We start from the raw sequence: 24649 nt of genomic DNA on the forward strand, positions 1-24649 counted from the left end.
TGAGTCTGAACAACTGCTTGGGATCTGCCGTTCTGTCCATAACCGGTATCCAGTTCAAAGGTTTTCTGATCATAGAATCATAGAATCATAGAATGGTTAGAGTTGGAAGGGACCTTAAAGATCATCGAGTTCCAACCCCCCTGCCATGGGCAGGGACACCTCCACTAGAGCAGGTTGCTCAAAGCCCCATCCAGCCTGGCCTTGAACCCCTCCAGGGATGGGGCAGCCACAGCTTCCCTGGGCAACCTGTTCCAGTGCTTCACCACCCCCACAGTAAAGAATTTCCTCCTAATATCTAATCTAAATCTCCCCTCTTCCAATTTAAAACCGTTACCCCTTGTCCTGTCACTACATCTCCTGACAAAGAGTCCCTCTCCGGCTCTCCTGGAGGCTCCCTTCAGATATTGGAAGGCTGCTGTGAGGTCTCCCCGGAGCCTTCTCTTCTCCAGGCTGAACAACCCCAGCTCTCTCAGCCTGTCTTCATAGGGGAGGTGCTCCATCCCTCTGATCATCTTCGTGGCCCTCTGCTGGACTTGTTCCAGCAGGTCCATGTCCTTCCTGTGTTGAGGACTCCAAAGCTGGACACAGTATTCCAGGTGGGGTCTCACAAGCGCAGAGTAGAGGGGTAGAATCACCTCCCGCGACCTGCTGCCCACACTTCTCTTGATATTTCCTTGCTTTGTGTACGCTCACCAAAAGGTTCATTCCAGGTAAAAACTTGGACGTTTTATGACTAAGACAGAGGGAAAAGAAGAGTTTAGGATCATACAAAAATGAAACAATCTGAAATGTAAATTTGGACTGAATGTCTGTAAAAGTTTTTGTAATAAGGTTTTCAGAATATTTTAATTTTTTTGTGGTTTCATTTGTTTGAGGAGGGAATTTCAGGTAATATTATCATCATTAAGAAAAGGAGTAGTTGATGTTATGCACTCTCAATGACATCTTCAGTTTCTTTTAATGCTCTTTTAGAAGACAACTGATCACAAGAAGGCAGACGAAAGCCTAGGGAAGGGGAGAGTTGTAGGTTTCTAAATCAATACATATAGCTTTTTTAGGTTTTATGCTTTTTATTACACACTTTCAGCCTAGGTAAGGCAGTCCTCGTAGCCAATTAAGTTGTGAGTTAGAATGAATTAAATTTTCTGAAATCGTTTGCCTTTTTTTTCTTTTTTAATCCAAATGACTGTCATTTACAAAAAAGATACTTAGTTTTACTGAAAGTGCTTTCCTGTCTAAGGGGAATGCTTAATTGCAGCCGCAAATCACCTCAAATGCTTTCATAGGAGGATAAAACAAGTTTAAAATTGTGCATCATTTTGAAAATGCGGGTTCTGGATTCAGGATAGGATGCAGATTTCTATTGCTTTTTCCCGTCTGCTCTCTTCGTGAACTCCATCCTGGCCAGACATCTCATAAAAGTGACCTTCAGAGCAGCGACATCCTTTTTAGGAGCCTTGTAAGGATTTCAGGCGATTCCCAGGGCTATCTACGGTGACCATTATCCAAAATGTGGTGGCGCACCTCGCTCTGCCTTTTTATTCGGGGAAAGCATTTTTGCATTTTACAGGTCTGACATACACGGTGGTTATGTTAAAGAAGTGTAATTGCTCAGCATTAAGGGAGTTTTCTCTCTTGACTGTACCATGTGGCTCATTCTCTCGCATTTAGAGAATACACCCCACGGCGTGTTAACCTTTATAGGTTTTCCTTCAGGTTTTGTGTGCCGGTGAGAGATGATTTTAAATGCGGTTGTTGATACTGCTTGAGAAATCCTACTGAATTACAACTGAATGGTTCTTTTTCGAGTAGCATAATCGGAGCAAATGGAAAGTGAATCAAAGCTCTTCCTCCAAGGCCTTCTTTATGGCCCCTTTTTACGGTGAGCTATATCTCAAATTTCACTCTTTGGAGGGTAAAAAGGAAATAGTAGGGTATAAAAGGGCTCAGTGACACAGCCTTTCACCATCGCGGTGGTTTTTAATTGAGGTTTTTTTGGTCACTTGGATTTACGCACGTGCAGGTATGTCTAAAACCAATTTCAAGAATTATGTCCAGACCTTCCCTGATGCTCTGCTTTATCCAAATGCCAAAAAGTTTTCTTCACTTTGATTTTTATGCATTTTATATAAGCGTGTCGTTGACTAAAATGGGATTTCTTATCATATACACCAGCTCACACACAGACATAAACATTGATCTCTGGGATAGCCACGGGTCAAATAGCTTTTTTTGACATCTTAATAGTTACATAGACAGCTTGTATGAGTAAAATGGGAACGTTTTTGGAAAGTACTCTTGGAATATTTTTTTTTAGATGCTGTTAAACGTTTTCTTCTTTATAAAGACTGAATTGCGTTTGAATAAGTTAACCAGCAATATTTGAAATTTAAATAAATAAATAGCACAGTGTGTGACTGTGAATGTGAGTGTATGTGTCTGCCAAGCAGAAAATAGAGAATATCTGTTAGTATCACCCAATGCCACCCAATACTTCCCATTTTGAAAACTTCATTTTCAGTTTCTTGTAATTTGGCTAGTCTTTAATTGCCAACTGGGGCTAGATACTTTTTTGAGAAAAATGTGTCTGAAACACTTGTTCTTTCTGAGAACGAGAGGAAGAAAGACATCGTACACGTTGGCAAATCGTGGTGACCTTTTGTTTGGCTGGGAATTTGCAATTTTACATTTCTCGGAAAGAAGAACTGTTGTGTAAAGGGTGCGCCTTTTGCCATTCCCCTGAAAATACACCCAAATTTGGCTTAGTTATACACCTTTGAAGAAGTGCAGTTCTCATGCTCTCAGAAGAGGCTTCCAGATTGTAGCAGTTGAAGCTCCTGATGGTCATGACCGAGCCAAGGGCAAGGACCTTGCAAAGGTACTGGTTCCTGAGCCAAGGGCTTGCCTCCCCTCGCAGTGGTTTTTGGGCTCCTGTACCTGCTGGGCTCCAGCTGCCTGGTGGAGGATGCTTCCCGATGTAAGTGCCAAGAAGAGAGGAGGAAAGTAGGATGAACAAGTGGGATCGGGAACCGAGGAAAATAAGAGAACTGGTGGCCAAATTCCCACAAACAGGAGTCGTATGAAGAAATGAGAAGGCAGGAAGACTGAAGTTTGGAAGCGGTGCAGATAGCCCCGTGGGACTTTGTGGCAGATGTGTCTCACTTGGTGTCAAAGTGACTCACGCAGGTGACAGTTGGCTGCTGGTGGGTATTACTCTAGCCACGAGGCAGAGAGATGCAAAGTCCCAACTCTGTGACATTTGCTGTCCGAACACCGACCATCCTGTTCCTAGGACAGGATAAGGATCTGCTGATGAGAGCAATAGCACACCATTGTCTAATTAAAAATTATACCACAGTGTCATGCACAGCAGGCCAAACTGAGGTGAAAGAAGGGACTCCAATCCTTACTTTACCAAACTTTTAGGTGTTTGACTTTGCGTCCTTAATTCTCTTAAAAAATACATAAAATTAGTGTTTTCCATTAGATTAATCAGTTACTAATGGGATTCTGAATAATCTTCCCAATACAGAACACGTAGGGTGCATCACTATTGCAATGGAACATGCTAGAAGGATTCTAGCCAACAGGATTGCACCAGCAATGTGCACTTGTGGCCAAGAAGGCCAATGGTCTCCTGCATTAAAAAGAGTATGGTTGGCAGGTCGAGGGAGGTCATCCTCCCCCTCTACTCTGCCCTGGTGAGGCCACATCTGGAGTACTGAGACCAGTTCTGGGCTCCCCAGTTCAAGAAGGACAGGGATCTACTGGAAAGAGTCCAGCGGAGGCTACAAAGATGCTCAGGGGACTGGAGCATTTCTCTGATGAGGAAAGGCTGAGAGACCTAGGGCTGTTTAGCCTGGAGTAGAGAAGACTTAGAGGGGGATCTCATCAATGCTGAGCAATTGGGCGGGTGTCAAGAGGATGAGACCAGACTCTTTTCAGTGGTGCCCAGTGACAGAGGGCAATGGACACAAACTGGAACACAGGAAATTCTGTCTGAACATGAGGGAAAACTTCTTTCCTTTGAGGGTGCCAGAACCCTGGAACAGGCTGCCCAGAGAGGTGGTGGAGTCTCCTTCTCTGGAAACATTCCAAACCCACCTGGATGCGTTCCTGTCCAACCTGCTCTGGGTGACCCTGCTTTGGCAGGGGGTTGGGTTGGACTAGGTGATCTCCACAGCTCTGTCCCTTCCAACCCCCCCACCATTCTGTGCTTTTGTGTGAACCTGTGATTCTTGGAGCACATCTGCCATACCTCTGTATCTGGAGCCTTATGACGCTTGCTTGGGCACCTCAGTCGTGTCCTCAGTGGGGTTTTCCTCTTGGCAGGATGAAGGTTGGAGCTGCACAGTGGCTGTCTTGAGTGCTCCACGTGCAGAGCAGATATGGGGCCTCCAGCAGTTAGGACTCATCCTGGCTGATGAAGACATGGTGAGGTCATCTTTGAACCATAGCACGTCGTAGCAAATTGGCCCTCAGTCATCCTTCTTCTCGGCTTTTCTAAGCGGTAACTTACTTGTACCGTTGGAGTATCAAATTTATGAACTCTTAGGGCTGTTCCCTACTGTAAGAGATTCTCTGACATCCATACTGCATATTGCTTCACCTTTTCTCTGCTTCCATTTCCTTTGCTTGAGATCTTTTGATTAAATGAAGACTTCAGGAATTGTCTATTTTTTCATTACCAGTATCGTTTAATCAAGCTATCCTTGAACATTCAAACTTAAGGTCTCTCATCCATATCCTCTAGTCCTCCACGCCATGCACAGTTTCATTCTTAATAACTTTTCCCCCGATATCGAGTTGAAATCTGCTTTCCTAAGCTCTTTACCATTTGTTCTTTATCACAAGTGTTGCTGAGCACTCATAAAATCCCCCCTCGCAGAGTCATTGCTATCTAGGAGCTTTCCCGTAATCTGTGATTACTCTATTTTTCCTATCAAGTAAAAGAGGGATATATTTTTTGATTCTTACCAGTTTTCAGTGAACCGCTGTTGTCTTGTCTATGCCAAGAAATTAAAGCCTATTAGAACATGTCAACTGCCAGGACTCGGCTCTCTAATCAAGGTAAAGTTTGCTGGAGATTACGGCACGGGTCTTTAGGAGAGATCTGAAATGGTGATTAACGCCAGGTGCTGGGAATCAAAAATTCTTGATTACACCTTTCGCTAGCGCCGACCTTTGCAACAGCCTCGAACAAGCAATTTAGTCTCTGGTATAGGAAACTCTTAGAAACACCATCAAGCTGTTGTGGGATAAGGAGTTGCTGTAGGTCAGCACATCTCAGCTCTAAGAGTTTGCTGCTGGTTCGTACGTGGCCGTTCTCCCTCTAAAAGTCTTCTTCTATTTATGTTGGTTTAGCCATTTTTAAGCACGTGCTGGGTTTTAAAAGCATTTAATAGTTGTTCCCTTCAGTTCACTCAAAGTTGCTCGTATCAAATTCAAGCTGGTGGGCCTCTCCTTTGCCATCTGAAAGAGGCACAATGGTATAATTCACTTTTTTTTTTTGTGAATTCTGTGCATCAAAAGCACTGTGTAAATAAGCTTATAAGGGAAGGGTGGCAAATTTATTGGCAGATGTGAAAAGTTATGGTAAGTTAGTTTAATATGGTCCCATCAACCTTGACAGCATTCCCTTAAGGAACATCCTTAAGGGCATCGGTGGTTGTCACTTGAAGCGGGTGACGTTAGGTCTATTATTTCCAAGATCATCTCGGTGGTGGTCTCTCTGCTCTCTTCCTGGGTGACTCCGTTGTTTCCCGGTTTGATAAAGCCGATTCACCTTATCGATGTGCGAAAGCCAGGGAATAAAACCGCCCTCCTTTGCACTTCTCTCCAGGCAGCCTCTCTCTTCGGAGAGCCAGTCTTCAAACTTAACTGCCGGTGGGTCCCCCCACGGAAGCAATAACTGCATCGGCCCAAATGTGTCAGCTCTAGACGGATGGAGTCGACGCCGCAGAGGCTTTAGGGAGCAAATTGCTCAGATTTGAAAGAAATCATGCTACTAAAATTGACAGGAGCTCCTCAGCCACTCCTCTGAAGGGAAGCTGCATCCTCTGGAGTGCTGAACGTGGAGGTGGAAAATTACGGACAATTAAGCGGACCTCGTTGAAGTGTTTGGGAAAATGGTTAGCGGTAAGGCATGGCTAATAAATGCTAACCGCTCTGCAACTGTTAGAGGTGTCTCAATTGCAAAAAAAAAAAAGAAAAAAGTCTTTTCCTACTGAAGAAGAGTTGACTTTGAGGGCGCAGAGGGTGTTGCTACGTTGCTTTCATCCCTGGAGGTATTTAAGAAACGTGTAGATGTGGCACTTCAGGGCATGCTCTAGTGCCCGAGATTGTTGGGTTGGGGTTGTTTTTGTGTGTGTGTGTGTGTGTGTGTGTGTGTGTATGGTTGGACTCGATGATCTCAAAGGTCCCTTCCAACCATGAAGATTCTGTGATTCTGTATATCGGGAGATCCAAGGTCAAACACTTGTTTCTGCTGCTGCTGTGTAAAACAGATAAAAACAATCCCGGCCTTTCCAGGAGTGAGATTAAAATATAAATGATGGGGAGGAACTCACGTTCATCGATGAAGAGGGCTGCGTAAACACCAGACACGTTTCTCCCTTTTGGACAGAGTGTCTCAATCCATTGTGGCTCCTGATACTCAATCCCTAATTATTTTGATACATACAAATTTGAAAGGAAGGCTAATTTCATTGCCTCAGATATAAGTTAAAGAAATGACGAGGTAATTTCTAGAAGAAACTCCGATGTGTTAAACAGATGGCATCACTCAGATAAAGCTATTTTGCAGTAGGAGATGGCAAACATTTTGTGTTAAAATATTCCCAGAATTGGCATGCCGTTCTGCGTACGCAGGAATGGAATCCTAGGATGAAACAATAATGCATAATAAAAATATAGCATAATATAGACATCCATAACACAGTTTGAGATCAGCGTAATATATATATGTTGTTGTTTTCAGTGATATCTCTAGCCTTCAAGCTGGAATGTACTGCGGTTCAGTTTAGAGATGGGGAACCCACCTGTGGGAATGGAGTGACCAACTCCAGAACGAACTTTGCCTCTTCAAAGGGATTTCTGGCATCCTCAATGTTTTTTATGGGGGTTTTATTTTTAAAAGGCCATCTTTCCAGTACGTCTGAAATAGAGCAGTCAGTGATTTTTGCACAGATGAACACAAATCATAGAATCATCTGGGTTGGAAGGGACCTTCAAGACCATCTAGTCCAAAAGATGTACTCGGGCTGTGGATTTTCATCACTTCCCCATTTTGTCTGTTCTTCTCCAGCCATTGAGTCTCCCCAGCTGTTGGCATTTAATGTATTTTTTCTTGAAGGCTACCTTACAGACCTTTTCTACTCTTCATGCCTCATGTCGGTGCAGTCTACAGTCGTTCCCGCACTGCTGGTGCTTGGCTCTGAGATGTAGGAATGGGAAAGGCAACACTAACACATTTAGAGTAACTACATGGTTTAACTACATTGCATTCCTCCCCTTCTGTTTTCCAGATTTATCCAGGAGATAGAGCATGCCATGGAGCTGGGCCCATCCAAGCAGTGTCCGCTCCGCGAGTTCCTCACCATGTACATCAAGAACATCTTCCTCAATCAGGTGCTGGCTGAGATCAATAAAGAGATCGAAGGTGTCACGAAGGCATCTGATCCCCTGAAAATACTGGCTAATGCAGATACCATGAAGATCCTGGGTGTGCAGCGGCCTCTTCTGCAGGTAGGACCTGAGTGAACTCCTAGTACATCCTTTATTGTCCATGTCCAGCCATGACTTGGCTATACAGCCAATGAAAAAGGACATGGACCTGTTGGAGCGGGGCCAGAGGAGGCCTCGGAGATGATCAGAGGGCTGGAGCCCCTCTGCTGTGAGGACAGGCTGAGAGAGCCGGGGTTGTTCAGCCTGGAGAAGAGAAGGCTCCGGGGAGACCTTAGAGCCCCTTCCAATCCCTTAAAGGGGCTCCAGGAAAGCTGGGGAGGGACTCTTGATCAGGGAGGGGAGCCATAGGAGGAGGGGGAATGGTTTTCAACTGAAAGAAGGGAGATTGAGCTGAGATCTGGGGAAGAAATTCTTTGCTGTGAGGGTGGTGAGACCCTGGCCCAGGTTGCCCAGAGAAGCTGTGGCTGCCCCATCCCTGGAGGGGTTCAAGGCCAGGCTGGATGGGGCTTTGAGCAACGTGGTCTGGTGGGAGATGTCCCTGCCCATGGCAGGAGGTTGGAACTAGATGATCCCGTGCCACTATTAAATCATCTTGTAGCCGTCACAGCAAATTGTTAGCAGCTTTCTTAAACCCGTACCATGGAAGTTTATTTTCAAGATTTTCAATAGTGTGTGCCTCCCCTAGAAGTTCTGGGGACGCTTGCAAATCAGAGTGCCGTGAGGCCGGACAAAATACACGTGCCGAGCTACCAGGAGGAGCAAAGATGAGATCTGCTGCCTCCCAAGTGCCGCGTGTCTGTGATTGATGCCACGCTGCTGCAGCAAGGCAGCTGTATCGCTTCTCCAGCCAGATAAGAGAGATTTGAGAGCTTTGGCTTTGAAGTTAAAGAGTATTTATATGAGAAGTCTCTTCTGAAACAGCTTTTTGGAGCTCTAATGTGGAGTGGCGATAATAGCAACAAGCACAGTTGTCATCCCAACTGCCTGGGTAACAGGACAGTATGGAAGCCCCCCAAAAAAATTCCAAATTAGACGTGTTGTGTGGGTCTGAAAGGAATGAACTAACTGCCAGCTCTGGCTCTTGCTGTGATTTGGGTCAAGCTCTTTTAATCCTTTTAAATTATTCCCTCATATCTGTAAAATCGCCTCCTCAGGGATGAAGTAATATTTGCAGAGTTCTTAGGAAGTAGCACGCGTCTCCCCAGGTTTATGTGGCGGCTTTCTATCTTAGTTTGTAACTGTAAGACGTGTGTGTAGTATAATGAGATATAATCACAATAATATCTGTTATTATTGTTATTATTTGGGGGAAATCACTAGGATTTTTGCATGTGTTCGTGATCATCAGCGCTGTGCCTGTCTGGGTGCTGCGGGTGTGGGGTGGCTCTTCCAGAGACAAAGCAAAATGAGATTCCAGTGGAGACTGCTCAGAAGTCTTTAGAGGGGAACAGCTTCCTTTAGAAAGGGGGAGGAACGTTTCTTTCCATGGTTCAAAAAAATCCCCGTGAGTTCAAAAGATGTTTTGGAGCAGCACAGCAGCCCTGAAAAAAGGAAGACCGAGGGAACTATAGGCCAGTCAGCCTCACCTTTGTGCCTGGCAAGATCATGGAGCAGATCCTCCTGGAATCTCTGCTAAGGCACATGGAGAATAAAGAGGTGATTGGAGACAGCCAGCATGGCTTCACCAAGGGCAAATCGTGCCTGACAAATTTGGTGGCCTTTTACGATACTGCCACAGGCTTGGTGGACAAGGGCAGAGCGACAGACGTCATCTACCTGGACTTATGCAAAGCGTTTGACACTGTCCTGCACAACATCCTGGACTCAAAATTAGAAAGTCATGGGTTCGATGGATGGACCACTCGGTGGATAAGGAACTGGCTGAATGGCCGCACTCAAAGGGTTGTGGTCAATGGTTCAATGTCCGATTGGCGGCCAGTGACGAGTGGAGTTCCTCAGGGGTCGGTACTGGGACCAGTGCTGTTCAACATCTTTGTCGGAGACATGGACAGTGGGATAGAGTGCACCCTCAGCAAGTTTGCCGACAACACCAAGCTTGGTGGCGCGGTCGACACGCTGGAGGGAAGGGATGCCATCCAGAGGGACCTGGACAGGCTGGAGAGATGGGCTCGTGCAAACTGCATGAAGTTCAGCCAGGCCAAGTGCAGGGTCCTGCACCTGGGACGTGGCAATCTCAGGCACAAGTATAGGCTGGGCGGAGAATGGCTGGAGAGCAGCCCTGAGGAGAAGGACTTGGGGGTGTTGGTGAATGAGAAGCTCAACATGAGCCAGCAACGTGCACTGGCAGCCCAGAAAGCCAACCGCATCCTGGGCTGCATCAAGAGAAGTGTGGCCAACAGGTCGCGGGAGGTGATTCTACCCCTCTATTCTGCGCTCGTGAAACCCCTCCTGGAATACTGTGTCCAGCTTTGGAGTCCTCAACACAGGAAGGACATGGACCTGTTGGAACGGGTGCAGCGGAGGGCCACGAAGATGATCAGAGGGCTGGAGCACCTCCCCTATGAAGACAGGCTGAGAGAGCTGGGGTTGTTCAGCCTGGAGAAGAGAAGACTCCGGGGAGACCTCATAGCAGCCTTCCGATATCTGAAGGGAGCCTCCAGGAGAGCCGGAGAGGGACTCTTTGTCAGGAGATGTAGTGACAGGACAAGGAGTAACGGTTTTAAATTGGAAGAGGGGAGATTTAGATTAGATATTAGGAGGAAATTCTTTGCTGTGGGGGTGGTGAAGCACTGGAACAGGTTGCCCAGGGAGGTTGTGGCTGCCCCATCCCTGGAGGGGTTCAAGGCCAGGCTGGATGGGGCTTTGAGCAACCTGCTCTAGTGGAGGTGTCCCTGCCCATGGCAGGGGGGTTGGAACTCGATGATCTTTAAGGTGCCTTCCAACTCTAACCATTCTATGATTCTACGATTCCTTCCCGAGGCAGAGCTTTACCTTCCAACTCAGAAACTCAGCTTCAAAACCAAAAAGTGGAGGAATAGAACCCGTTGTAAATAATTACTCACATAAATATGGTTTCAGCCCCAACGTTCACTGAGCTCACACAACACAAGAGGAGAGTGGGGCATTGCCCCAGGAGCAGGTTACGTCTGGGTATCTCACGTTGGATGGATTTGATGGCTTTTATCTTTTTTTTTTCCCTTGGCGCTGCAAAGATAGTGCCAATTAGGTGTAAGATGCAACAGTAAAAATGCAGCAGGAATGGTTCACGGAGCGAGAGCAGAAGATTGAAAACAGCTTTAAGGAGAGCAGAAGGGGTTTTTTAGCTGAAGAACTGGAGCGTATTGGCAGGAGCACAGCAGAGAGGGGAAGGAATTACAAAGCAGACCCTTGTCTTGCAGTTATCTGCGATGCCGGTAACTCCTCAGCGTTGCAAGTGCCCAGGAAAAAAAGAAATCTCCCAAATCTGCGCCACACGTAGAAGTCTTCCAAGACTTGATTTTCAGAATAGGGTTCAAAAATAAAAAGTTTAGGGCAGTTTTGGCTTCCACAACAGGAAAAATATCTGAAGATTGAAACTATGAGTTACAATAGAAAGCAAAATTCTACTTGTTCATGGTCTGAGGTCTCCATTGAAGATGTTACTTGAATTTCATTTTGAGAGATCTGGAAATAAGTAGGTATATTCTGTGCTGTGTTTTGTATTGTTTGCCTTTCTTTTGTTTTCTCTTATGAGAATTAAACTGAGTGAGAACCCAAACTCAGCCCGCGCAGGCGCCTGACCCTATTGAGAGCTGGAAATACTTTATGGTAATATTAACACGCAGGCTTTGGAGCAGGACCACGGGGGTTGTTAACCTTACAAATCTGTTTTAGATTCTTAATGCAATAATGTATTTTTGTGGATTGTGGCTTCATTTGTAGCCATGAAAATGTGTTCTGTAATACCAATACATTTTCTTAAAGTTCATTTGGGGTTGAAGAGTCAGAATGGCGCTGAGTTTTCTTGTCCGGTTCCTATAATTTGTTTCTCATGATGGATGGAAAGCGTTTTGAACTGGAATTATTCTTGGTCAAAATGTACATGGTCAGAAGGTCTGCCTGTTCCCGACATTATAGACGGGTAATTTTGTGAAAGAGAAGAAAAATTGCTGCCTCTTTGAACCAAGTCATCCAAATAGCTCCCTAAAATAATTTTATTGATTTTACATTAAAAGAAAAAAAAAAAAAAAAGCCTATTTCTGCATTGACAGCGCTCAAGCCTGAAATCTTTGCCCTTATCTCCTCATGGGTACGATGAAAATACAGTGTGTAGCTTGGATGAGCCTTGCACCTCTCTCCCAGCCCTTTTTCCTGCCTTGTGTCACTCCTGGAGGGGTTCGTGGTTCAACCATCCCACTCCTTTCTGTCCCTGAGATCTTTCTGAAGCTTCTGCGGCAGGAGCCGGCGCTGTGATTTGAACACGACTCAAGGATTTATCAGTTCCTTCTGCACAGGCTGATAATAGCTGCTTTTTGATAACTATCCCCACATGTTTGAACTGAATTAGCTTTGAGATAAGAGGTTTTCTAGCATCCTGTGCCATCATGTCCTCACAGCTGAATCACCCATTTCTGTAAAGATTATGCTTTTTAAAAAAAAATCGGAGCTGCCCTTTGTAAATAGCACATTTGACTGGGAGGATGGTCTTGTTTTCCATTCTTCTGCCCTTAAATGTAAAATATTTATATGTAAATCCCTTTCCTTTTAAGAGTGACTGAATAAGCACGAAACTAATTTGTCTCAGAATTATTCTGCATTAAACTCCATGCTGTAATTGTTTAAATCAATACTAAATTAGGCTACAAGCAGCTCGACAGCTTGTTAAAGCCTGTTCTTGTACGGTTCATGTCGACGTGATAAATCTTTCCAACTAGGTGGTCACTACTAATACTGGCCTTAAAAACGCGCTGCCCTGTCTCTGTCCAACCAAAAAGTGTACATTCTTTCGATGTTTTCACTCTACAGCAGCAGAGTGGGGTTTTTCCTTTAAAGCATCAGTGTGACCATGTTATGGTTTGAGGAACCCACAACAATTTATTGTTAAGACAATTATTCTCTCACCCAATGACCCCTCCCCACCTGGGAAAGGGAATCAGGGAAAAAACAAGGAGACCGGAGGGCTAAAATATAAATAGATTTAATGGAATACTAGTAAATAATTAGCATTAATAATACTAGAGAACCAGTATTGATCCCGACACCAATATAAAATATACAAGGATTATACTCAGCCCGTTCCATCACAGGAAGCCGGGCTCTCCCAGCAGGGACAGCCAAAGTGGGACACTGCAAGCACTGTGGCTTTTAGGAGGAAGAAAAGGGCTCAGGAGTCCAGCACCGGGGCAAAGAGTTCTCAGGATCAGCCATCAAGTAAGAGAGAGAGAAAATCCTCAGAAAACTTTCTAATTTATATTGAACGTAATGTTCATGGTATGAAATAATCCTGTTGGCCAACTTGGGTCTCGCTCCTCCTCATCCCCACACCTGGCAGGGCTCAAAAACACTGAGACCTTGAAACCTCCGTACCATAGCTGGCTAGGAAGTAAATATTTCCACAAATTCAGACATTAGAGTCTTCTAAAAGTGCAGTTTTCCCCGGCATTAGAAGATAAATTAGTCCTGTGTCACTCAACCCAGGACAGACCGTCGTTTCTTACAGCAGTATTGTGTAGATGATGGGCCTGATAGATTTCTGGCCAAGCTCCAGTGGCTGAAAATCCAGCAAAAAAAACTCCTTCAAAAGTCAGAGCGTGCAGCTGTTTGCAGGATAATGACTTGCCGGAGCTAATTACCCTGTCGCCTGCACCACTTATCCCACGCACTAAGTCACTCGCTTGTGACTTTCCAAGGAGACATCACTGGTAGCTTTGGCATGTTTTCTTCCCGTCAAATTACTGGTTATTTAGAAGAAGAATGGTCACAGTGAGTGGCGTTTAAATGGCTCACCAGTAGTGATGGGTGCAGGCTTTGATAGCGGGTGGATGTTATTATTTATTAGTGTAAACAAATTAGTTGTTTTTCCAGGCTGGCTTCCAACGATCAAAATCCATTAAGGAGCAGGCATGGCCAATCAATTGGGTTTTTCCCATTCAAGGACAAGTGTGACTTTTGAGGCAGCACCTGTGGTTCTGGTCCTCGTATTTCAATTTTTTTTTTTTTTTTGCAGTGACACGGTGTCTAAAACAGTATGAAGTGCTTTGCGGACGTTTTAATCTCTTGCGTGGTGTATCTTTACCCATGGCACAGCCAATATGTCGAGAGGTTAAGACCCACCGACTGAGTCCATGGCAGAATTTCTTGCTGCGTCTTCTGTGTGAGTTTGAAATGAGAGACAAAATTATCCCTCCGTGGGAGTCTGAACCTCCCTCTTGCTTTTGGTATTTATTTTCGGTATTGCCTTCGGAAGAGGAGGCTGAGGGGAGACCTCATCACTCTCTACAACTACTTGAAAGGACACTGTAGAGAGGTTGGTGCTGGTCTCTTCTCACAGGTAATTAATGACAGAACGAGAGGGAATGGCTTCAAGCTCCAGCAGGGTAGGTTTAGACTGAACATTAGGAAAGAATTTTTCACAGAAAGAGTGGTCGGGCATTGGAACAGGCTGCCCCGGGAGGTGGTTGAGTCACCATCCCTGGATGTGTTTAAGAGACGTTTAGATGTGGTGTTGGGGGATATGGTGTAGGGGAGAACTTTGTAGAGTAGGGTAGATGGTTGGACTCGATGATCCCAAGGGTCTCTTCCAACCCGGACGATTCTATGATTCTATGATTTCTTTAGATAATTTTTCCTCTGGGGGGAATATTTAGTGTGGTTACTGCCTTTTGTGGAAGCTTTTACAAGGCTCCCGTGTAAGTCATCTGCAGATGTGTAAGTTATCCACTGAGGCTGATCGTGGAGCTCTAAGTTATATAAAAGCGATTGCTAGCTTTAGGCAAACTGTTATGGCAGTGCTTCAATTTATTTTAAAAATCAAGTTTGACTTGCACATTCAGTAAAACCTCGGTAGGAGACGGCTTTAAGTTGCATATGGACGGATTGAAGCAGCACACCTTGCAGGCAGAATTATTTTCTTCCTCTCCGGAGCTGAAAAAACAAAGTCAGGTCTCACAAACCATCCCACGGATGTGACTCACGTTTCACCTGAAGGGGAAAGTCACACGTTTGAGGTCTCTGTAGCTTATAAATCCCTGCAGTTGCTGGGTAACTCTTCCATAGGTGGGTGTAATCTTGCATTGGAGTCAGCCAGAATCCATATATATAACCCTCGTTTATTCAGCGCTGAATCCAGGTTAATATTCTTCATCTCTCATGACCTCAAGCTCAATACCAAGCTGGTCTTGGCCATGTGGTTTCTGTCTAGAACATGAGAGAGCTGCTCTCCAATTTAAACAAACCTTTTTGAGAGCTGATAAAATCACACCTGCTCTCCCTGGAGCATGCTCTATTAGAAATTAACACCACAGAGAACAGTAAAAGCCTAAGTCAGTCCTGTGAGGGTGGTGAGGCACTGGAACAGGTTGCCCAGAGAAGCTTTGGATGCTCCATCCCTGGAGATGGGGCTTTGAGCAATCTGGTCTAGTGGGAAGCATCCCTGCCCACGGCAGGGGGGTTGGAACTCGATGATCTTTAGGGTCCCTTCCAACCCAAACCATTCTGTGATTCTATGAAGTCTTGATTGAAAGCAGTGAGACTTGGGTGCAAAATGTCTTTACTCATGGTCCTACCCGAGACCACCAACTTATTTTGTTCACCTCAACAAGTATCTGCCATATGACCACAATTTTTGGCCCATACCAGCCCAGAATGGACTTGAACTTCATAAATGATGGATTACCATTATGTCCAGATCTTTAATAACCATTTTTTGAATATTTACATACCCAGTATCATAGGATTGGAATGTTGTTAGTTGGAAGGGACCTCTGGAAGTTGGTCTCATCTGCCTGAACCTCTGGCCCAGAACCAAAGTCTGGGGAACACCAGCTCAGGTCAGTTGTGGCTTTGTCTCAGTGAATCTTGAAAACTTCCAGAGATGGAGATCCTCTGGGCAATGGTTCTGCATTACTGTCCTGCTGGAAAGCTTTTTCCTAACCACAGTTTTTGGCTTCTGTCCCTTATTATGTCACATGTACGATACATAGAACAAAGCAGGAGTTTTCATTTAAGTCACGTATTATTTTTGTTTGTGGAAATGTGAGGCCTACACACAGTGAAGTTCTTGTCTCTATGTAAGACGCATCAGGTGTGAAGGAGAATAAGTAATCCAATGACCACATTACGGCCTTCACACTTCTACCTGTGGTTGTGTGTCACTATGGCTGATCTGTAGTTTAAATTATTGTGGTATTATTAAAATAGACCTCCCCATTTTGTGCTACTCCGGTCAGCGTTGACAGTGGTCTTGAAAATACTAGAGGTGAAAGTGTATATGGAGGGGTTGTGTCAATGAGTGGAATCAAAAGATGTTATGGGCAAAGCAGACCAGTTAATAAAAAGAGATCACCCAGTCTTGTATCTCTGAGCAATTACATTGTGCTTTTGATTAGCAAATCTGAAATGTTTTTTTCAATAATTTAATTTAATTGGTAAAAGTTACTATTCAAAGACTGCCTTTCTACCACGGCCTTATCTCTCAATCCGTGTCTTTATAGTGCATCAGCCAACATCGTTCCTAGGGTCCAAGAGCTGATACTTCAAGGTCAATTCATGTCATTTGCTTTGCTTGTTCAAAGTTGTGTTGGCTGAGTTATTTTAGAAGATGAGCTGAGCCGGGAAAGCTCTTATTTCCCACCTTTGGCTCCAAGTTTGAGCAAAAGCAATGACCATTGCTCTGAACATCCTTGGGAACCAGCAGCTTCAGGTTGGAAAAGCACAACCTCCTGAGCTGCTGGTGCTGAGAAACATGGCCGGAATGGGGTCAAACCTTGTGTTTTCAGGGTAGGTTGGAGGGTGCAGACCGACCGCTGTCTCTTTTGATCTTTCTGCAGCAAGAATTCTTTGGTGGACAGGCTGGAGAGAAGTAACGGTTTCTGACACATCTGCTGACAGGGACTGAACTGCCTTAGCACTCTGTCAATCCCATCTTCGAAGAGCTGCCTTTTTTGAGACCTATTTGACTTTACTAGACATCAAAGGCATCCTCAGTTTTTGGCCTGCATGGGAAGAGCAGCAGGCAGTCAAGGGGGAGGCGGATAACGGCATGGCCAACAGGAATCCGCAGGGATTGGCTGCTCTAAGGGAGCAGAAGGGGCATTGAGCCCCCAGGGTCACCTTGGGAGCTGGAGTGGGTGCAAGGAGAGGTCAGCTTTGCCTCTGTGCATTTTCTGTCTCTCTGTGGTTTTTCTGGTCATTAGTCTGATAAGTGGGACTCTAGCCAAAGTGGAAAGAGAGACATACTCGAGTTCTCACATGCCGGAGGTGGCCTGGGAAAAAAAGGAAAAAAAAAGAGAGAAATAAAAAATAGCTGTCACTATCTTCTTGGCCTTGAAGATTGACATCTCACTAGCAGGTCCTGTCTGTGACATTGCAGTTCCCTGTACAGCTTCTGGATTAATCCTGTCTCCATCAATGTAGTGTCTGTTGAGCTGGTAGGGCTTTTATTCCTTTTCTTTTGCTCCTGAATTAATGTGGGATTTTAGAGTGATGGGAGAAACTACGTGCATAATCTGCTTCATTCTTTCCCATTCTTTCTGACAGGATTTTATTTTAAAATCCTGCGATCATCATGCACGTAACGATTTCTGGCTGGGCCAGAAGTCAGCGGGGAGTCAACGTGCAGAAATTCCCGTGGGGAGGCTGTGGGAGGTGGTCCCGGGGATGTCTCCGGGGCACTGAGCCCATCAGCTCCCACTGCTGCCTGTGAGATGCAGAGGAGCATCTGTATCCTACAGGATTAATCCTTTTAAGGCGCCTTTGCTGTGGTGGTATTTACAGCGATCGCCCTCACCCTGGACTGCGCGGCTGTTTTTCAGTGGCAGTTCATCGAGTAATCGCTGGACCGGTAAAACTACTAAAACTTCCCTGTAAGTTATTTTATTTATAATTTTTTTCTTCTTGCAGTCTTTTTTTTTTGGTTTGTTTTTTTTTTTTTTTTTTGGTTGTTTTTTTTTTTTCCCCAGAAGTTGGGAGTAAACCACATGGATCTTCCCCAGCCTCGGTCACAGGCCTTGATTGATTATTTTAATTGGCAAAGCAGCCCAGACAGGCTCCTTCAGCAGTAGTATTGCGCTCATAAATCCTCATTTTGCCTCACATGGCTGAGCCCACATGGCTGGTGTCAGAAACAGCCCCTCTTATCTTTCTGTCCAGAGGAGAAGCCATTTAGCTTGGCCGCCCTCCTGTTTGTTTAAAGCTTAAGCTGCACATTTCTCATTTGCAACCTCGTTAAGCGGCATCCGTGGCGGGAGAGCACGTCCCTGGGATGCGGAGGCAGAGCTGCCCTTCTCGTTAAGCCAGGGGCGCTTCCAAAAAAGCGTGAAATCTCAGGTACAGCCCCCACAGAAGCGACACTTCACCCCGCTTTTCTCCTTCTCCTCCAGCTGCCTTTTTTTCTGAGGTGTTTCTTCAATTTTAAACCAGCGGTTTGACTTCGCTGGGGTTGTTTCAGTGATGGATGACCGTAGCTGCAGCGTCCAGGAGGCTCTTAGCATCCACCCGTAGGTACCTACAGAGGCAAAGCCTGATGAACAACGCTTAAAGGAGATCCCTATAGCTCCGTCACCAGCAGCCCTCCAGGACTTTCTTTCATAACTCTCTTTTCCCTCGGAAAGTTTAATTGCTTGCTTTTCCAAAACGCAGCAGTGGTAGGGCTTGGGGTCTTGCTTGGGCTTTTTTCGACTCTGAAGTTTCCACCTTCTCACTCTCCATCATTTTTTCTCCATTATTTTTTTTTTCCCTGCCCTCTACTTGGTTTCCTTTGCGAACCCCAAATCCAGTCTGTCACACAATCTCTCGCAACGCACTTTATAGGTGTGCTTCGAGAGAAGAAACTTTCCTGTGTTCTTGCCGGGCTCATTGAAAGTCACGTGCTTAATTTCCACCTCCCCACTCACCCCCCCCCCTTGCATTTGAAGCCCAGGCCCGTTTCATTTCAGAAGAATAACTCTAATTTCCAGTTCTTGGAATGTTTTCCTAATCAGAAGTGCTGTGTGAGAAGAGCCATCACGTTTTAAATAATTGATGGCTACTTTATTGAGTTGTCAGCACTAATTCATCCTCCTTTTGAAGTGCTGGGATGTTCAAAGGAGTAATCCTTTTACAGCGTGCTCATTTTTTGAAGAAAAGTTCATTTTTATAATTACTTTTTTTATTCCCCCCCCCACTGCGGAATGTAATTGTAGCTGTGCAGTGAGGGGGAGGGATGAAGCACCTTCCAGCTCACGCGGGCTCTAAAATGCCTTTATTACCACTTTCGCTGCTAATTTCTCTGCCTCCCTCCTTTTGCAAGGGTTTAATTATACCTGTTTTAAAAGTGCATTTTGAAATGTGACACCTCGTTCTCAGAGAGAACAAAAGAGAGATTAATCTATTGTTAAAAGGAAAGGTAAAGGGGCTCTATTTTTTATCTTTTTTTTTTTTTTGTCAGGGGCTGTCCCTCCCTGACAAGCAGCTTTCGGAGGGAGGGTTGCAGAGAAGTGGCTGGGATTTTGAAGGAAGGGACTTGTCAACAGGAGAATTAAAAAAGGAAAAAAAAAACAGATGCAGAGATGCTGCGATCAGAATATTCCTTCTTGCACGGAGCGTTTCCCCTCCGCTGGCGGAGAGAAAGGTTCTGGCTGGAGCGTATAAACTGCGCTGGCAGCTTAAAGGTTAATAGCGCTCTAAATTACATCTGAAAGAACTGAGAGAAGGCAGTAAATTAAAAGTTTCCCCTCTTGCTACTAATCTGTAAATAGACCCTTTCCATTTGAAAAAAAAAAAAAAAAAATCAAATAAAATAATAGTTTGGCTCACGCACACCAAGCTGTCAGAATGGTAATTTTTTGGCAAACGATCTGCTTTTGTGCTGTGATTTTTACTGACGTGAACTTCGCCCTACAGAGGGTAAAAGCTGTTCCCTTTCGGTGCGGGAAGCTATTGGGTGGTACCAGGTTCTGCAGCCCCAACTGTGGTCACTGTGGGCCTGATCCAGGACTCTCGGGGGAATTTAAACCATTGGGAGAGGCTCTTTAATTAAAATATTCAGGGATCTTCCATCTCTGTAAAGTAAACTGCTACCTGGAGTGAAAATAAGAGTAAAATGATACAACTCTACAGGAGAGCCCTGCCCCGGGCTGTGTTCTATTTTAATTAATTAGGTGCTGATTAAAGCTGCTGGAAAAGGTAAAGACAAGAGAGAATTGAAAAGCATTGGATTTGTGACGATGGTATCCTAGATTCCGATCTCAACTGACCTTGAAGTCAATGGGGGTTACACCAGATTTCTTCCCATGCAAGCGAGATGAGATCTATCCCATTAGCTCTAAATAATGTCTGTAGTCACTCATTTTAAACACTGAAGGACAGAAAAAGGTATGGTCGCTCAGCTGCACCTGGCTCGCGTTTGCATGAATAGCATCAGCCCCAGTAACCTCTTAAGTTGTATACAACTAAAAGAAAAATAAGCTTGAAAATGAAGCAAACCAAGCATTCCAGCCTCCAAGGGAGATCCAAGGCACTTCTGTCGAAAAGGCAGTGAGATTTCTTTGCTTAACTGTGTATTTTCTTATTTCAGGGTGGTGTCAGAAACTGCATTGAGGGCAGATTGATAACAAGTTGAACATCCCTCTTTGGAATCCTGGGCTGCATAGGGAAGAGCATGGCCAGTAGGTCGAGGGAGGTCATTCTTCCCCTCTACTCTGCACTGGTGAGGCCACAACTGGAATACTGTGTCCAGTTGTGGGCTCCCCAGTTCAAGAGGGACAGGGAACTACTGGAGAGAGTCCAGCGTTGGGCAACTAAGATGATTCCCTTGTGAGGAAAGGCTGAGAGAACTGGGACTCTTTAGCCTGGAGAAGAGAAGGCTGAGGGGAGACCTTATCTGTGTTTACAAGTATCTAAAGGGTGGGTTGAAGGAGGATGGAGCCAGACTCTTTTCAGTGGTTCCCAGTGACAGGACGAGGGGCAACGGGCACAAGCTGGAACATGGGAAGTTCCATTCAAATATGAGGAAGAACTTCTTTCCGGTGAGGGTGCCAGAGCCCTGGAACAGGCTGCCCAGGGAGGGTGTGGAGTCCCCTTCTCTGGAGATCTTCAAGCCCCACCTGGATGCAGCCCTGAGTGATGTGCTCTGGGCAACCCTGCTTTGGCAGGGGAGTTGGACTAGATGATCTCTAGAGGTCCCTTCCAACTCTGACAATTCCGTGATTCCGTGTTAACATAGTATTTCACATCTGAATTCTTTTCTGTTGTTTTCCATAGCACTTTGGCATCCACAAAATGAAAAATATTATTAATCACTGTACTCCTAGTTAGACACTTCAAAATAACAACGATGACCCATTTGCCTGGAGGCATTAACTGCAAAATGTGCGTGAGTTGGTACGGTATATTAGAGCTCTCATCCAGGTGCTGGTCAAATCATTCATCTGAAAATAAAATTATGTGTGTTTTGGGTCTTCCTAGAGTTACTTGAAGAACCGTTTCCCGTCCTCTAAGTAAAAACTCTTTGGTTTTGCTCTTTGCGTTGCCGCTGATAGAATAGAGCGCTGTTCATCAGGGAAGGGTGTTGGGTCCCAGTGGGTGATGCAGGAAAATGGTGCTGTGGTGTAATAGCGACACTTGCAGGCTCGTAGGGACGTGGGAAGAAACGTTTGGAGAAATCCATTCCCAGATTGGCACAGACAATCCCATTGTAGAGACCGTCTTGAAACAAAGCTGCATCTGAAAGGTGGCTCTTATACTCTTGCTTGCTTCTCCGTTTAAAGCCCTTTTTCTCATTCCCAGGTTAAAGGTGGCAGCCAACATTCACCATTTATTTTGCACCTTGGACTCCTGCTGACTTAAAAGCAGTATTTTGACATTCACAGAATCACAGAATCTTCATGGTTGGAAGGGACATTTGAGATCATAGAGTCCAACCACAAAAAAAAAAAAAAAAACAAACCAAAAACCCCACCCACACCCCACACCCACCCACAAACAGGCACAAACCAACACTCTCGGGCACTAGAGCATGCCCTGAAGTGCCGTGTCTACACGTTTCTTAAATACCTCCAGGGTTGGTGACTCCACCACCTCCCTGGGCAGGCTGTTCCAGTGCCTGACCACTCTCTCAGTAAAGTAATTCTTCCTAATATCTAATCTAAACCTCCCCTGCCACAACTTCAGACCATTTCCTCTGGTCCTGTCATTATTCCCTTGGGAGAAGAGGCCAACACCCACCTCTCTACACCCTCCTTTCAGGGAGTTGTAGAGGGCAATGAGGTCCCCTCTCAGCCTCCTCTTCTCCAAACTAAACATGCCCAGTTCCCTCAGCCTCTCCTCATCTGACTTGTTCTCCAGACCCCTCACCAGCTTGGTGGCTCTCCTCTGGACACGCTCCAGCAGCTCCATGTCCTTCCTGTAGTGAGGGGCCCAGAACTGAACACAGCACTCTAGGTGAGGCCTCACCAATGCCCAGGACAGAGGCACCATCACTGCCCTACTCCTACTGGCCACGCTATTCCTGACACAGGCCAGGATGCCGTTGGCCTTCTTGGCCACCTGGGCACACTGCTGGCTCATGTTCAGCCGGCTGTCCACCAACACCCCCAGGTCCTTTTCTGCTGGGCAGCTTTCCAGCCACTCTGCCCCAAGCCTGTAGCGTTGCCTGGGGTTGTTGTGACCAAAATGCAGGACCAGGCACTTGGCCTTATTGAACCTCATCCCATTGGCCTTGGCCCATTGATCCAACCTGTCCAGGTCCCTCTGTAGAGCCTTCTGACCCTCAAGCAGATGATCCAGATTCATTCCTTTTAATATTGCTTGGGATTTGGGGATTTTGATTTGATTCCTGGTTCTTCCTGATGAACTTGTGTATGGGATGTGCTTGTTTTATGGTTTGTAAAGCCAATCACAACCTGCAGGAGCGTGCTTGGGAGCAGCCAGAACATCATCCAGATTTCATCTCTAGTGCTCAGTCTGAACTCTAGGAAGAGTGGCAAAGCAAATAATAATTATAGTAATAATAATAATAATAACTATTAGATTAGCAGGGCTTGGGGAGTAGCCACCTGCTTTAGAAAGACAGGTGAATTTTCTTGCTTTTGCAGTGTTGTTTTGCTTTTGTGGGTGTTGGGTGGGCACCTCAAAGAGTGAACCAAAGGACAGCCAAAAAGTGACCAACAGCCAGTGGTTTCCTAATTATCATTGCCTTTTCACATGAGTGGACCATGCTACGTTTAAGAAATGTCCCTGCTCAGACTTCTGGCCATGATGATGCTTTTTAGGCCTTGCTATGAACCATCTGCCAATAACCCCTGGAGGGGATGAGGAACAGGACTTAATGGCCATCGTCACACCGCAAAGCAGAGACTGCAGTCTGAAGTCTCCAAAAAAACACCAAAAAAAAGAGAGGAGAAGAGAGATGAGGTTAAGATTAAGCAGCTGATGCTCTGAAAATAAGAACCTGCTGTTCGATCAGGGAGGAATATCCATGACAAATGGACTCGGGCAAGGATCTACCCGCTGCTGTGTGTAAATCAACAAATAGCTGGAGGGTGTCAGGGCTTACTTGGTCTTTTAGGTTCTTAAAAATAATTTGGCAACATTTGCATGGTTTGACAAGTCAAGAAAATCCTGTTTAATTCAAATGAATTGCCTGTGTGTACATAAATGCATAGTGAAGTTCCTGTATCGTGGCCTCTAAACGATAATACGGGCTGAGCATCTCTTAGTTGCATTCGGCGCTGTATTTCACAGCTGGGCTGAAGAGCGGCCAGAAAAACTGCTTTCCATCAAGTCAGGTTCCAAGTGAGGGGGAAAAAAGTCCTCCTGCTAATTTTTGGCTTAATAATTCCCCAGGAGCGAAGCTTTGAAAAGGAGAGAAAGAAAGACTTTTGAAATCAAAATGTTGATTTGACCGTGAGCTAAGGCAAATTGTTCACCCCAGGAGTTGATCTGCTCAGGCAGGTACGTTTGGGTGTCTGGGAAGATGAGAGCTTCACAAATAAACTCCATTTTTGATGTAATGGGAATAAGAGCTCTTGAACATTAAACAGTCCAGCCCTGAAGAGAAGGCGGCATTTAACAGCACCTTCACTTTTGTTTTGCTGAACGTTGGTCTTAGTCTGATGTGTTTTATAACCTTAAAAAAAAATAAAATAAGGAAATTGCCCTAATGAAGCCAAGACAGCAAAATCCCATGATAATTTGCAGCTAAGTTAGTGCTCCGACTCCTTTGTACATGAGTAGGAAAGGAAGAGTTGTGGACAGGGCTCAGACTACGATGCCAGATCTGTGGCAGCATGAATCCTTCCAAAAATGGTCTAAAAGACAGAAATCTATATATATGGACATAAATCTCTATATACCTTTCCAGTACCTAAAGGGGGCTTACAGGAGAGATGAGGAGGGACTCTTGATCAGGGAGGGGAGCGATAGGACGAGGGGGAACAGTTTTAAACTGAAAGAGGGGAAATTTAGATGAGATATTGGGAAGAAACTCTTTGCTGTAAGGGTGGTGAGACCCTGGCCCAGATTGCCCAGAGAAGCTGTGGCTGCCCCATCCCTGGAGGGGTTCAAGGCCAGGCTGGATGGGGCTTTGAGCAACCTGGTCTAGGGAGAGGTGTTCCTGCCCATGGCAGGGGGTTGGAACTGGATGATCTTTAAGGTCCCTTCCAACCTGAACCATTCTATGATTCTATGATTTTATTTATTTATTTATTTATGGTAGCTTGAGCTTGTGCCCCAAGGCACTGACCTGTGAACGGTGGAGGAAGGAGGGGAAATGTGTGCTGACGGTATTGGGAGGTTATCATTGGGAGTAGATGTGAGGGTTTGAACA

General features: G+C 45.3%; 1 protein-coding gene across 1 annotated transcript in view; it reads left to right on the plus strand.

Moving 5' to 3' along the window:
• The window catches only part of EXOC4 (exocyst complex component 4), a 487556-nt gene that overhangs the window by 349258 nt on the left and 113649 nt on the right, over positions 1–24649 (plus strand). The window contains exon 11 of the mRNA XM_074168558.1: positions 7527–7746. Coding sequence (XP_074024659.1) covers positions 7527–7746 — 220 coding nt within the window. The remainder of the gene's footprint in view (positions 1–7526; positions 7747–24649) is intronic.

Source organism: Numenius arquata, chromosome 2 (assembly GCF_964106895.1).
Source record: "Numenius arquata chromosome 2, bNumArq3.hap1.1, whole genome shotgun sequence".
NCBI classification, from domain to species: domain Eukaryota; kingdom Metazoa; phylum Chordata; class Aves; order Charadriiformes; family Scolopacidae; genus Numenius; species Numenius arquata.